Here is a 16820-nt window from a genome sequence, read left to right as displayed (position 1 = left end):
TTATCATGAACTTTACTTCTCGCCCTTAACCCTATCCTCGTAACATAACTCCCCCATTTCTAATACTTGTCATCATAAACATGATTCTCCATCCCGTTTCACTTAATTGGGTAGCCCATTAATTTTAAGTATGGGATCCTTCAAACTACCCCCTTTCTTGCTATCTCCAGACGATAGGACATGACCATTTGGATTGTCCGTATCGACTCCCTCGTAAGACCTCTTGAACTCACAAGACTCTGTTTTTAACTTCATTACTTAGGCAGCACGACCAATGGATTGAGTTTTCAAGTAATCACTTATATAATGTTACGTGATGCAGGTTCGTGTCCCTGGACATGATACCTCCCCCCTTAGGAAAGACACTAGTTGCCACACATGCAACTGGTTTCCACCTGAGTACACGTACATACAGGGTTAATTACCGCATGTATCTTAAATGGCACATTACATTTTAGTAATATTTCATTACATTACCATATACACTTACATTTCATTTCACCCATTTTCCACACTTTGGGCTACGAAATTATCGACAGTGGATTTAGCTTTCATTAATTCTTCTTTCTGAGCCTTCCAATAGTCAGTTAATTTTGGTTCTACGCCAAAATCTCTTCCTGCACACTTGATACATTTATTTTGTACAAAATAAACAACTAAGTTTAAACTTCATGGTATAATTACCATTCTTTCATCCCATTTTGCACATCACTTTCCAACTTGCTCATCTTGCTGCTACAAGAGACTGAATGCAGCTGTTCATTTCTTTATCTCTGGTCTTGCCTGGAGGTAGGCCAAAGTAGCAGGTAATTGGAAGGTATTTATAAATGCTTGGAATCCAGGGAACAGGCTTTTTAGTACAAGGAGTGTCCAGTTTCTTACCAAAGATGCTAATGGAAATTACGCAGCTGTAAGAATAATAAGATTCAGGAAATATGTTGCTTACTTGAATACAATATAATAAATTTGCATGACGTAGTGATTAGTTAGAATCTGAGGATGTTCTTGTAGAATGAAACATGTCATTCCACCTTGTATTTGTTATTTTTTACCGGTGTTATATTTGTTCAACAGATTGTAAAGCTTATAAGTTTCTTTTACTGAGTCAAGACAGAAAAAGGAATGGCTTCATTCTTAACAAGTTATTCAACCAGTCAGACAAATCACTTAAAATCCAAATCCTGGATATTGACAAATCTATCACATAAGAAATGTTTGGAACTAAAGCTCATTCCCAAATGTATACTCATTAAAATATAACCCACCACACCGGGCGAGTTGCCTGTGCGGTTAGAAGCGTGCGGCTGTGAGCTGGCATCCAGGAGATAGTGGGTTCGTATCCCACTGTCAGCAGCCCTGAAGATGGTTTTCCGTGGTTTCCCATTTCACACCAGGCAAATGCTGGGGCTGTACCTTAATTAAGGCCACAGCCGCTTCCTTCCAACTCCTATGCCTTTCATATCCCATCGTCGCCATAAGACCTATCTGTGTCGGTGCGACGTAAAGCCACTAGAAAAAAAAAAAACACAACATCAACAAAAATCTCATCTAAAGAATCACAACTGACATGGATAAAAAATTAAATATATATATATATATAAACAAAGAAATTAACAAACAAATGTTATGCATGATACTGTATAGGCGTTTGGGCTTATGCTTTGTCAAGAAAATAAGGTGAAATTCTCTACGTTTCACAGAGAACTGCGCTCTGCGTCATCAGAAGAAAATCTTGACTGTCAACGAGAAAGGCTTAAACAAACATTGTTTAAGAAACATTGTTTAAGAAGCCTTTTTCATGGACAGTCAAGATTTTCTTCTGATGACGTACAGCACAGCTCTCTGTGAAATGTAAAGAATTTCACTTTATTTCCTTGACACGGGATAACCCCAAAATCCTGTACAGTATCATGTCTGTAAGTACGGGCCGTGAAAGCATCAATGGCAACAAGTGTTATGCATTCATTTAAACTTAAGCACATTCTGGTACCCCACTCAATGGTCGACCTATAGTAAAATATATTTATTTGCAAATGAGGTGTCTACCTCGGTGGCAAATGGTACATTAAAATACATTATTGTCAAGCACTAAATATTAAATTAACAAGAGAAGAAAATTTTCCTATAATACAACATTATACAATTTATGCTAACAATGTTTTCTATTAAACACACAGCTGATCCTTAATAAATTTATATTGTTTACAAAATTCTACTTATAATATTTCCTGTACTACTTACAAATATAGTCAACTGATATACAGTATGTGGAATTACTTCAAATGATACTATACAACTGGTATAAGATTAATATTTACATTGCAATTACTTTTTTTTTTTTTTTACCCGTTCTGGAACCTAAGTAGCATAACGACCTGCTGCGTCATAACCAGAGCCCCTTTTTCCACCACTTTTCAGAGTTCCTGAAGGGCCTTCACAGCTACCGTAGTGGTCCCAGGGCCCTCGAAGTCCCCACTGTACTTCACCCCTACAGGCAGTCCCCTACTTTGGCTGTCCAAAGTCCTTAGACCAGGGGATGGAATTAATTTATTCACACACACATTTTTTTAATTTACAATAACCTGCACTGGTCGAATGCCCTCTAACACTTCATTTATTTTCTCTGTTGCTGTTTATTCTCTTCTTGAATATCTGTACAGATTTTGGAAAAGGATCAAACACTACCCCTGGTAAACTGTTCCACTCCTTCACACCCTTCCCAATGAATGAAAATTTACCCCAATCGCTTCTGCTAAAATTCCTTCTAATTTTATATTTGTGGTCAATCCTGCCGATATAATTATTTTCCAACTGAAGCCTCTCACGGATATCTCCCCATGCTTCTTCTCCTGTATAGGCTCTATATAATCCTATAAGTCTAGTTTTCTCCCTTCTCTTACTTAAAGTTTCCCACCCAAGTTCCTTTAACATTTCTGATACACTACTCTTTCTCCTGAAATCCCCTGTTACAAATCTTGCCGCTTTCCTCTGCACACTATCTATTTCTTTTATTAGGTATTCTTGGTGAGGATCCCAAACACTGTTTGCATATTCCAATAATGGACGAACCATACTCAACTGACTTTTTTCTTTTAATTCTTTGTTGCCTCATTATGACATGTAACGATCTGTATGCTTTCCCAAATATATCATGAATATGACCCTTCCAGTGCAAATTACTTTCAAATCTCACACCTAAATATTTGCACTTGCCATCTTTTGGGATAACTACCTCGTCCAAAGTATATTCAAATTCAGTTTTAACCCTAGAATTGCCAAACGTCGCGCTTGCGACTCAATAGAGTGTCACTAGAATGCCAACGTCGCACGCGCGACGCATAGTACATGCATTCGCTTAATCAGTCATAACATCATTTATCGTTCACTTACGCTCTTTTAATAAGTAAGACTTTGAAGAAGAAACGTCAAGTCTTCCATCACACACTCCTCACTAGCCGGAAATGACTCAGTCAAGGGCAGGGTAGGTATAAAGTCACCTACTATTTCATCATCCCCCTGTGATCTCAGTTGCTATGTAACTTCGCGCTCGCTCGCTGTTTCTGTTAGTTTCTGTGGATATATGTCGTTATCTATCAACACATTATTGAGTTTATTCCTAAATTGTTTCTTTTGAAGTGTAAACTTTCATCATGGATGATGAGCTAAGTGATTCAAGTGATATTCTCAAAGTTCTTGAAATAATTGGGATGCTTCCTCTTCCAGCGGTATATTTTCTTTAGCTGATGATTCTTTTGAGAGCGAAGAAGAATATATTCCAGAATCTGAAGTTGAAAGTGATTCCGATGAAGAGAGCAGGCCTGCTGACGTTTCATTGAATGACACTGTTTCCGTAACACCAAAGTGGTGCAGGATTTATCCACCCGAACCGGAGTTCGATGTTTCCGAGATGTTCCGCATAAGGGGTCCTGGCAGTAGGATCTGTCCGCTCCAAAACAGTACACCTATTATGTATTTCTACTTGTTCTTTACGGATTTGATTTGGAAGCTTTTGGTGAAAGAAAGTAATGACTATGCGGCAAAGAAACCTAAAAGGCATTCTGGAGAAATGGCGGCCTTTTCTCGTATGCAAACCTGGTTTGATGTAACTGTCTCCGAAATGAAAAAGTAAATTGCCATTCTAATAAATATACGGTGCACCGTGAATGTTTTCATAAATTGCAGATTTTCTGGAGGCCTATGAGGCATGGCAGGAAAAGAAAACTCTCCGAAAATGATTCCCAGTAGTACTCGGTGGCTGACGGAACTGTGTGTAGCTCGGAAATGTTCATTCTTTTGTGATTTTATTTCTGTGTTTACTTTTGAGAACGTAATATTTTTAAAAATTAGAAGAAATTTTGCGTGTTTTGTATATAGTGATTTTTAAAAATGAGTGGTTATTTATTACTAATGGTGAACTTGAAAATATGAAAAACTTTTTTTTTTAGTTTTACAAATTTTTGATCGCCTGATACGCACCACATAAGCAAGTGAATGATCTAATACTTATATCAGCATCTTAAATACAGCTTTCTGAGTAATATGGTGTGCTACATGCCTAACGTTTCTGCATCTAAACGTGCTTAAATTTGTTAAAACATAAATGTGTAATGCATGAGAAAATGGCCTGGCATTTAGGGAAAAACACTCGGCACTTCTAGGGTTAAAGCTCCTGTTTGTAAAAGTTGTAACAGTTGATTTGCCTCCATTAACCTTCATATTATTTTCTTCAACCCATTGTTGGATACTTTCAAGGTCCCTTTGTAATTCTGAACAATCCTCAATGTTGTTTATTTCCCTATAAACAACTATGTCATCTGCATACAATCTTATTTTTGATGTTATATTGTTCCCTAAATCATTTGCGTATATTAAGAAAAGTAACGGACCGATTATACTACCCTGTGCAATTCCCTTCCAAACTTTCTCTTCCTGAGATACATTATTTCCTGCTTTGATTTTCTGAACCCTTGAGTTTAGAAATGTTTTTATCCAACGTGTAACCCTTACGTCCAATCCTATTCCCTCCATTCTCTTTAATAATATTCTGTGTTCCACTCTATCAAAGGCTTTGGAAAGATCTATGGCTATGCAATCTAACTGACCTCCTGAATCCAATTGATCTGATATGTCCTGCTGAAATCCCACCAGTTGTGCCTCACAAGAAAATTTCTTTCTAAATCCATACTGGCTCCTCATGAACCAATTTTTATCATCACATATCCCTCTGATGTACTTTGATATTAAACTCTCCAGTATTTTACAAGCTATACTGGTCAGGCTGATTGGTCTGTAGTTCTCTGGTTTCCTTTTATCACCCCTTCCTTTATAAATTGGTATTATTATAGATTCCTTCCATTCCTTTGGCATTACACTATTATTTATGACATAGTCAAATCGAAATTTTAAATAAGGCACTATGTACCACCCCATTGTCTTTAATACCTCCCCAGTAATTTGATCACTTCCTGCTGCTTTTCCTTGCTGAAGCAGTTGGATTTCTCTGAAAATATCTTCATTTGTGAATGAGAAGCTTCTTGTTTCCCTCTGTGACTCTCCCTCTCTATCTTCTGTTTCGGTTTCCAACTCCTGACAATCATCTACTGAATCTCTGAATTCCCTACTAAATAGGTTTGCTTTCTCAGTATCTGTTAAATAGAGTTCACCCTCTTCTCCCACCATTGTAGGAATTTGGATTCCTTTTCCTTTTTGATTCCTGATATATGAATACAGCTTTTCCCATTTCCCTTTGTGGTCATTACCCTCTTGAAGTATGCCATTCATATAATTCTCTTTTGCTTCCTTTTTCACTCTATTCTGTTCCCTCATTAGCTGTTTTCTAGTTTCTCTACTCTCCCTACCCTCTTTGATTTTCCTGTTTACTATTCTACACTTTCTTTTTAATTTTCTTATTTCCCTTGTATAATAAACAGAGTCTGAGGTCATTTTATCCTTCTTAACAGGTACAAATCTCTTCTCTCCTTCCCAAATGATTCCTTTAAATTTAGCCCAAAGTGTATCCACGTTACTCCCTTCACTTATCCAACAACTGAATTGTGATTTAAGGTAAGTCCCAAATTCATCAACTTTAGTTTTTCTGTACAGTTTCTTGTCTTGTGTAACCCTCTTATTAAGCCTTTTTGGTACGAGTCCTACATCCATTATTACAGCCTTATGGTCTCCTATTCCTTCAATTACCTCAGTTTTATTAAGAATTTCCCATGGTTTAACCAAGAATACATCTAGTAAGTGATTGAGACGAGTCGGTTCTTGTACTACTTGTGTAAATCCTCCCTCCCAAATTAACTTATTTGCCAGTTTCTGTTCATGGGCTTCACTAGCAGCTCCATTCCATTCAACTTCAGGCAAGTTTAGATCTCCCCCAATTATTACCATATCATTATTATTGTTTTTATGAGTATAATCTATTATTTTCTCAAAGATTTCCATGTCTCTTTCCTCTCTTCCAGGCCTGTATGTTCCTATAATTCCCACCTCCTTCATATTATCACAAACTAATTTTATCCCTAATACTTCATCCCTTTCATCAGTAAACCATTCATGTGAACAGTAAGTTTCCTTCACCAGAATAAACACCCCCCCTCCCTTTTTATCTCCTCGGTCTCTACGATAGACTGTGTACCCTTCTGGAAATACTTCTCTATTACCCACCCCTTCTCTCAACCACGATTCCACTCCTATCACCACATCAGTCTCATAAGATTCAATCAATGTACCGAATTTTAATTGTTTATTTACTGCACTTTGACAGTTTACCAAGAGCAATCTCAGACCCCCTTCCTCCTTAAAACTTGACTTTTGCAATTGGGTAACTTGAAATTCCTTACTATCCTGAGTTTCATTTTCTAGTTGACTGAGCCAGCTTGAAGTACAGCTGGCTCTTTCTACTAGTTTTCCTGGTCAGTATGATAACTCAAGGGAGTTTCCTGTTTTACAGTACATATCTTAAGATTAATAACATCTAGAACAATATTTGCTATCTTTCGTTTACCTGAACTGTTTAGATGGAGGCCATGTTTTGTATAACAGTATCTCTCAAAACTGCTGCATTCAATAACCTGAGTATTCCGAAAATGTTTACAAATTTTAACAATATCTGTATTGACCTTGTCCACTTCAATGTTCACACACGAGTCTCTACGCAAATCATGCCTGTGGGGCACGTTCACTACAAAGACGTTAGTGTGGGTCAGCTTCCCTAGTGTATGTTTAAGTTGTAATCTTACATTCTTGGCGTCGTCGTGAGCTACGTTGTTCGTCCCACCGATGATAAGCACTGCATCGCCGCTCCTGAAGTTCCTAGTTGCTTCTTCTACGTTTTCCAGGACACTGCTGATAGAAGCTCCTGGATATATTTCTCCGGTTGCTGCTATATTCTCGTCGTTAATCACTCCCGCAATTCTCCTTCCTTGGCTATCACCAAACACAGCTACCTTTGCTGATTTAGGCCTAACTGGGTCTTGAATCTGAAATCTAGGCCTAAATTTTAAACTCGGCACGGCAACGGCAGTGGATCGCGATGATTTGGTTTCACGCGCACGATCGTTGTCTTCCAGAATTAAATTATTTAGGACAGAAAACCTATTCCTGATGTTTATTTCCGGAAATTCAGTTGTAGATTTCTTCTTAGCCGGCCATCCACGAACTACTTGACACCACGTGCTCGAGTTTGTTACTGGTACCGGTATATCACTTAGGTCAATGATTGGCTGATGATTGACAGGCACGATATTCTTCTCCAGTTAATTATAGAGGGTAAAGTTCTGGGGAAGAGAACAGGGGGACGACATAGGGAACAGTGTTGCCAACTTATATTTTCAAGATCCGCTAATTACTACTAAAAATCCGCTAAAATTCCGCCAAGAAATCCGATCTCAAATAATGGGCAATAATAATAATAATAATAATAATAATAATAATAATAATAATAATAATAATAATAATGTGAGGAAAATCCTCGGCCCCTGGAAAACAGAAGATGGATATAGACTGAGGTCACGCAAATTGATAGAAGAGCTTTCCAACATTGCAGCAGACATCCGCAAAAGACGTATGAAATTTTATGGGTGCGTCTGCAGACTACCGGCAAGTAGACTGACACACACGATTCTCACCTACACAGAACATCTAAAAATTATTCCATAGGTACTGAAAGTGAAGAAGGATCTGGAAAAAGCCCAGATGAACTCAAATGATACTGCGGACAGAAACCTCCATAGGAAAAAAATTAATGGATGGAAAGTGCAACCAGAGAACGAAGTGAAAAAGAAGACTGGAGCAAAGTGGACAGAAGAAAAAAAAGGATCCACGGAGAAAGGATGAGAGCTGTTTGGCAACTCAGAAAACAGAATTGTTAGAGCTTTTCGTGATCCATTGGATCCATACGCACGTGGTGGTGGTGGTGGTGGTGGTGGTGGTGGCGGCGGCGGCGGCGGCGGCGGCGGCGGTGGTACTCACCTGATCTGTGAGTTCCACTGGGATTAAGCCCCTGCCTGCGAGCCGGCGAGCTAAACCTTGTAGGCGTTTTATTGCCGGGTACAAACTAGGTGAATCCCCTACCTCAATGGCCACACACAGAACAGGCTAGTTCATTAAACGGTCGTCCTTCATAGCATAAATATAAATGCTACTCTCTCACAGTTTCATTATCTGTCGTCATTCGTCAACTAAGAGATAAGTAACCTTTCCCCACGCATTACAAATTTATGATGCCACAATCACATAACATCAAATCCAAATAACACGTTTTCCTCATGTGACTGCTAGCTCCTGACAAAAAATACGGAATAGCTCAGAGACAGACTGGAGTATAAATTTTTTTAAAAAGTAAAATGGATAAAACGCTGAATTCCGCTATAATAAATCTAGAATTCCGCCAAAAAATCCGCTGTCCGCTAAATGGTATATTTCTCCGCCGACAGTCTTCTAATTCCGCCAAATTTAGCGGAAAATCCGCTAAGTTGGCAACACTGATAGGGAATCCTAGATTAAGAACACCGTCTATGAACTACATTGTGATCAAAGAGGGCAGTGGACCATTAAACGTGGTTCCGGTGAAAGATTTTTTTACTTTTTTTTTCTGTTATAGATAAAATGCTGATATATAATTTTAGTATAAATTCAATCAATCAATCAATCAATCAATAAATTAATTAATCACTGATCTGCATTTAGGGCTCTCTGCCAGGTGGTAGTCGTGACTAAATGTTTACCTAGTATTTTCTGAAATTATTTCAAAGAACTTCGGAATTTATTGAACATTTCCCTTGATAAATTATTCCAATGCCTAACTCCTCTTCCTAGAAATGAATGCCTGGCACAATTATGTAATGGAAATTACAATAAATGATATCAAACACTGAGAACTTTGTTAAAACAAGTGTATGTTGGCATTTCTCTTAGAACAGTCTTATATTTTTGCCAGTAGAATTTGTTGCCTTGATATACTAAGCACTGAGTAGAATTATCCGGTATGGATGAAAACTGTAGAAATCTTTAGTTTATCTACCGGTATTTACTAAAGGATTTTCAAGTTAATATTATTGGTCTTCTTTCTGTTTACAGGCAGCTGAAGGCACTGGGTTAGCTTTCATTGTGTTTACACAGGCGATTGTAGAACTTCCATTCCCACCATTCTGGGCTGTTTTATTCTTCATGATGCTTCTGGCCCTTGGACTGGGCTCACAAATTGGTATCCTGGAAGGGATGCTATGCACAATTTTTGATATTGAACTTTTGAAGAGGATTCGGAAACCGTACCTTACAGGTAAATTGTGTGATATGCTGAATTTCATCAATGGTTCATATCTGGATATCTAGTTTTTCTGGAGAGTTTATGTTAAAAGTATTTCTCACTTACTACATGTCTGAGGCATAGGCATATCTGAAACGTAATGCATGCAGTATTATTCACCTATCTAGATAAATTAGCAGTAATAGAAACATATGCAAACTCAATAAATGACTCCCTATCCTCTTGCATGCCTGCTCCAAGAAAGCTTCCTTTAATAATAATTACTTTTGCTTTAGAGATGTGGAGTCACCATCTCACCATCAGATAACTCTTCAATATTGTAATCACGTAGGCTGAGTGTATTCAGGCCAGCCCTCAGATCCAGGTAAAATCCCTGACCTGGCCAGGAATCTAACCCAGAGCTTCTGGGTAATAGGAAACCACACTACCCCTAGACCGTGGGGCCGGCTTATCGAGAGATCACCTGTCCCTTTTTACAAACTGAAAGACATTCTTTATTTTCAAGTCCAAAGCAGAAACAGACCTGACACCATTTTGGTCACCTCTTTACATTTTATTAATATTATTATTTCCTGTATTATACTCATCCTCTCAAGGATGCTCCTCAACCTGTTGTGTAAATATATAGGAGTACTCTTCCTCGCTGACTGATAAAGATTAAATATCCAAATAATTCCTCATTAGATTAATTTATATCAAAACAGGCACAAAACTACTTTTCTACATAGCCTCCACTAAACTCTACACATTTGTTTCTATAACACTGGCAATTTATTGATTTCATAGTAATAAAAATTTTGAATGGGTACATAGCCAGTCGCACAGGAAGGATTGTCCCTCTTTGTCAGTGGAAAATTTTCTTTCCATCTAAGCACGAAATTCTGCCTGGCGGTTTACACATGATGGCATTTTGGAAGGCAGAGCTCTCACTTTCACCAGCAAGTACGAACACTCCTCTGGGATCCCAAACTACCAACAAAATCAAACCTGGTGATGTTCAACCAGTACTTCATACCAATCTTAACCTATGGTATTGAAACCTGCACCCTCACTAAGAAAGACTCATCAAGGTTGCAGGCATCTGTGATGAAGTTCCTTAGGTCCACAATTCAAAAAAAATGAACTGGACAAGTTAAGGAATGATGTGATCAGGAAGGAAGCTGGGATTGAGACATCATTGTTAGAGCCGGTCAGCATGTCCAGATTGAGGTAGTTTGGGCATATAATGAGGATGGATCTAACAAGGACAGCATATGTTAAATTGGAGAGACATGTGGCAGCTAAACGGATGGTGGGAGGACCAAGAACCCACTGGATGGACATCATAAAGATGGACATTGCAGATTGGGGAAGGACACTGGAGGACGTCATTAACAACAGAATGTATCTCAGTATGACAGAATGGAAGAGGCTCGCCAACAGTACCCGGGAGACTGGAACAGTCAGATGATGATGATGATGATGATGATGATGATGATGATGATGATGATGATGATGATGATGATATGGGCACACAGTTGATGTGTGGAATTCTCAATTGAATATTCAGACTTAGACTTTTATCGCCAGCTAGAACTGAAAGAAAAATTATCTTGTGGCAAGGTTCCTAGAATCTTGCAGATTTTATCCTCTTCATTCATCTCTGCATTTAAATTGTAAAATGTTTTTCAATTTAAATAGGTGATTAAACATCATATTTGTGATCATACTTGTATGTGAAGGACAGCATGCACAATTCAAATGTTTTATGCTCTGCGATACTTTCATATAATCTATGCAATTTTAGCCAAACATCTCGGGCTGGTCCAAATCTCTTGACTGTGATTAAAGTTTCCTTAGTCATGTTAGTTGTCAAAATGAGTACCGTATGGCCTTTGTATCTGCAATTTTAGAACATTCTAAATTAGCCATATATCTTTTTACCTTGTCAGCTGATCAGGATGAGAATTTTGAATCTCCATGATGCCTAGTTTTTTTTTCTTTCTAGGTTATGAATGCTAACCTAAAGGTCCATTTTTCGGAGTACGATTAATTTCCATTTGACTTGAAGAATGTTTAATACCACTACACTTACTAACCCAGATAGGAACGTGCAGTTGTAAGCATGCAGGGCCTATAACCTCTTGATATAACTGGGTTATATCAATAACTGGATGCAACACAAATGGTGTATTTTAGTCTGTTAAACACTAAATTGTACTAGAAACGCTTAAGTCATCAGTTGTAGCATAATTCCCCACTAAAGCTCAGATGTAAGAGTGATTGACTGCGCAAAAAGGTAGGCCCATACATGTTTTTTTAGTACTGTCCATGCTTTTTATACAAATAGCTGTAAAGCCAAAGAGTACTTCTAGAGAATAAACACATCCTTCAATGAAGAAACACAAGTTCTAGAATATTTCTACATTTATCACAGAGGCAGTCTTGGTAGGTATTTTTGGGGGGATCATGCTTAGTCTGCCTACGATCTCTCTTTTACTTCCCCTTTCTGCTGACATCTCAGCTGTGGTAATGAATGATTACCTTGCATATTCAGTTAATCTGCTCTTTATTGTCACATTTATTAAAATAAAAGTACTATATTGCTATGAGCAGAATAAATATGCTGAAATAATCCATTATTCTTTCTGTTTCAGGGAGTGTGTGTTTCATCTGTTTCCTAGTTGGCCTCATCTTCTGTACAGGTGCTGGAGAATATTGGCTCAAACTGTTCGATTCATTTGCTGGCACAATAGGTCTTGTGTTAGTTGCCTTCCTTGAAACTGTTGCTGTTATGTACGTTTATGGACATAAAAAGTAAGTGGACTGACAGCAGCTATATTTGCTTTTTTTCTTTTTCTTTTTCTTACTGTGAAGAGTTTTTAAATACCTTCAACTTCTCAAGACTTCTTTAACCTTAACATTTTAGCTGCAAACATATTTAACTCACAATTTTATCTAAAATGTTGTAACTCCATAACACTTGCTACTATTGTTACTATTGTTGCCAGAAGACTGCATGAAGATGTGGAGATTGTCCTTGTACCGTACTAAGTTTTCATGCTGTTTCTTTGTCTTTCCTGTCTGTCGCTTCCTCTTCCTATACTAACCTGTCCTTTGTTTATTCTGATGTGAATCTCGACTATGTTCCTAATTTGACATGTCCTTGTAGAAATGATACTGGCTTTTGGGCTTATACTGTGTTAAGAAAACAAGGTGAAACTCTTTATGTTTCGCAAAGAACTTTGCTCCACGTCCTCAGAAGAAATCTCGACTGTTCACGAGGAAGTCTTCTACAATAATGAGGGTTTGATTTTAAGATTGTTTTACTGTTGGAGCTGTAGTGGTTCACTCGTTCATCAACAGGTGGCTCACTGTATGTTGGCACAGCGCTCCAGGCGGGAACTGATGACAACATAATCAGTGTGTACACGTTATGAAAGTATGACATTAACACATAACGCTATTTGTTTTACGTCGCACCGACACAGATAGGTCTTATGGGGTCGATAGAACAGGAAAGGCCTAGGAATGGGAATGAAGCGGCCGTGGCCTTAATTAAGGTACAGTCCCAGCATTTGCCTGGTGTGAACATGGGAAACCATGGAAAACCATGTTCAAGGCTGCCAACAGTGGGGTTCAAACCCACTATCTCCCGGATGCAAGCTCACAGCTGCACGCTCCTAACCGCACGGCCAACTCGCCCGGTAACACATAACGCAGCTTGGAACGAACCAACTGGTAATGATGAATGTACGATTTGTTTCGGAGTTTTCCAAATTTGTACGTTCATCATTACCAGTTGGTTCATTCCAAGCTATATGTTATGTGTTAATGTCATACTTTCATAATGTGCATACACTGGTTATGCCCCCCTCGCACTCTCACATCGTCTCTGGTTTTTTCCACAAACTTTTTCATTCTTCAGCTCTGTTCTATTCTATCCTGATGTTGTCATTGCATTTTATTTTATTAGTTTCTGTTTATTGCTTCCACACACACACACACACACACACACACACACACACACACACACACACACACACAGAGAGAGAGAGAGAGAGAGAGAGAGAGAGAGAGAGAGAGAGAGAGAGAGAGAGAGAGCGCTTAATGTTGCCGGCTCCTGCTTGGAGCACTATGCACGCATACAGCGAGCCACCTGGTGACGATCGAGCGTACCAATGGTAAAATAATGACTGTAGAAGACTCCCTCCTGAACAGTAGAGATTTTCTTCCGAAGACGCAGAGCAAAGTTCTCTGTGAAACGTAAAGAGTTTCACCTTGTTTTCTTGGCATAGCATAAGCCCAAAAGCCCATATCATTGTCTACAAGTACAGGCCGTGAAAGCATCATTGTTTACATGTCCTTATTATGATAGATCAGTGTAAGAGTGAAGAGTCAATGAAAAACTTTCAACACAGAAACACAAGTGGGTAAACTCCACATCTTCACATTCTGCCATAATTGTAGATGGACTTTCTCCTCAGCAATTCCAACTCTTCCAGATTCTGTTCCTCTTTCTCCCAGTGTTCCTCAATCTTCACCAGGAACATAAAGGAACATAAGACAAAACACAGATGGAATAAAATAAGCATTCAGGTTTTATGTAAGTACTGGTAATGAAAAGAGGACAAACTAACAAAACACAAGAAGTAGTTAGGGAGAAGAATTAGAAAATAAACAAAAGATAAACACACTGTTAGGCTTCTATGTTTGTTCTGTGTTCCTCTGTTTATTTTGCAGAAATGTTTAATGTCCTAAAATGTTGAAACTTTCCCAGAATAAAAATTATTCAGAAATCACGGTTAAAAGGCTCCACCATTGAGCCAGCGAGGTACGTGGCGATGTCATTTGTGGGTTCCCCCCCTCCTCGTCGTCTTCTTCTTCCTCTTCGCTGCAGCCTGGAGTCCTCCTAGCTTGAGCAATCTTATGCTCTCATCCACTATGTCAGCAGCCTGAATCCGTGGTTTACAGCTGCTAGGTCGGACACGTCAGCTAGTGGAGGTATTCCTGCCTCGCCTTGGTGCATGGGCATGTAGACTATCTCCGCGCTGGCATACTGTGGGAGGTTCAGGGTGTTCTTGGTGCCTGCCTTAATCTTCCTGTCCAGGTGGCCGAAAAGGGTCTTCTTCACCCTTACAGTCATGAGCACGTGCTCGAGCTGTGGTGTGGTGAAAGTCCGTACAGCATTGAGCTTCTGCCACGGTGCTAGGAGGCTGTCAAAGATGGTGTTGACCTCCTGTACAATACATAGAATGGCATCGTTGGATGTCTGGTCAATCCTTAGTCCAGTGGGGACCCCGAGGTGTTGGTAGGCATCATCCTCACGAAGACTCTTCATGGTTCCCCGGAGATGGTGTCTTCCGTTCTGAGGGCGGCTTTCTTCTTCGCATGCAATGATGTGCATTTCTGTGGCTTAAACTGCAGGCCTAGCCAAGACGCTGCGTTGCCCATCTTCTCCAGCAGGATCTTCATTTCCGCCTCCGACTTGGCTACGAGGGCAATGTCGTCGGTGAAGACCAGAATGGAGACAGTTTGGCCTCGGATGCGGTATCCCTCGTTGAAGTCGTTCAGTGCCCTGATGATGGTAGTGTGTGGCACTGAACCAAAGGCATTGGCTAGGTCAAGCCAAGCTATTACCACTTCTTTCCCAGATCTTCTGGCGTCCACCACGATCTCTTGGAGGACAAAGTTGTGCTCAAGGCACCCCTTCTGGGCTTTGAAGATGATGTTATTATCCCAGCGATACTTCCTAGCCTCGCTGCTAGGATGGCTCAGTACAGATTCCTGATAGTTTTGGAGAGAGCAGTGGGCCTCCAATTAGTCAAGTCATCCTGGTCACCTTTCTTGAAGATGACCACCATCCTGCTCTCCTTCCAGGATGACAGGACCTTCAAGAATTTGAGGCATGTGTTGTATATGCAAGCCAGAAGAACTCTATTCTTGTCGATCTGATACCAGTCACAATACGAGATGGTATATCAGATGTAAGGCTTTTCAGGCGTTTGCTCTATTAACCAGCGTTTCGTCTTAGGTCTGACACTAGACTCGTCAGAGTGGGATGTGTCAGACCCTACCCACTGACGCTGGGTGTATGCAGGTGAGCATAAGCATAAACATCAAGTCAGTTATGTTCAATTCTCTCCCCTGATGGGGGAGAGCGGGCCATCAGCTCAACTAAGGAGCTCTTCAGCCATCGAAAAAAGAGGTAACAGAAAAGGAACTACGGAAGAAGATATGTATCGTACATACCGGAGAGGGACGATGATTGATAATGGCGAAGGGGACCGGTCACCGCAAGATGGAACCCAGGGAAGACCCGCAAAAGACCCCGCACAAGCAAAACCCCAACCAATACCGGAAGGGGAAGAATTTGTTATATAGTAAGGCATCTCGGGCGCGCATTACAGAAAAGTGCTACATACAGTTACATGAACACATTACATACGACATAGATTACAAATAGTGAGTAGCAGAAAGTGACGGGTTCAGTGAAAAGTGGGAGGAAGGAACGGGATAATATTGTAGAAGGAAGTAGTATAGAGTTGTAGACAGGTTAGTGACAGATGTAGCCAGTAGACGTAGGAGGTCCAGTATCGGAAGAGGCGGCAGAGTAAAGGTGGTGTATGGAGTAGGCACAGTGGTGTGGGGCGGTGGTGGGGTGGGTGGCGGGACGCGGGAAGGACAAGAAGAAGTGGTGGTGGGAGAAGAACGGACAGGAGAGGGTTGTGAAGAAGATGGAGGACGGACGAGCCACGGCGGGGAACGAGAGGGCTCCACACGGTGGGTTCGCCCTCGAAAGGGGACGCCGGAGGTGATAAGATGATCAACATCGGCAAAGGAAGAAAGTCTTAGGCGAACCATGAAGGTCGGACCATCTGTGTTGAAGATTCTGAAGACCCGGCTGACGGGGATGCCCTCCATTTGCAGTTCATGCAGAATGTCCTGGTCGGTGACGGGAATTCCCTCCATGGGAATTTAGAATTTTCCATTCGGAATTGCTAGGCGGGCAATAATTCCATTCCATTCCACAGTTATCAGACTGTGCCTCATACATAGGCTTCTGATA

The 16820-nt window shown here is 40.0% G+C and overlaps 1 protein-coding gene across 1 annotated transcript in view; it reads left to right on the top strand.

Moving 5' to 3' along the window:
• Positions 1-16820, top strand: part of LOC136876317 (sodium- and chloride-dependent transporter XTRP3) — a 385847-nt gene that overhangs the window by 311207 nt on the left and 57820 nt on the right. Inside the window, exons 7-8 of the mRNA XM_067150163.2 lie at positions 9583-9784; positions 12409-12568. Coding sequence (XP_067006264.1) covers positions 9583-9784; positions 12409-12568 — 362 coding nt within the window. The remainder of the gene's footprint in view (positions 1-9582; positions 9785-12408; positions 12569-16820) is intronic.

Source organism: Anabrus simplex, chromosome 6 (assembly GCF_040414725.1).
Source record: "Anabrus simplex isolate iqAnaSimp1 chromosome 6, ASM4041472v1, whole genome shotgun sequence".
Lineage (NCBI taxonomy): Eukaryota > Metazoa > Arthropoda > Insecta > Orthoptera > Tettigoniidae > Anabrus > Anabrus simplex.
This window is presented reverse-complemented; position numbering and strand designations above follow the sequence as displayed.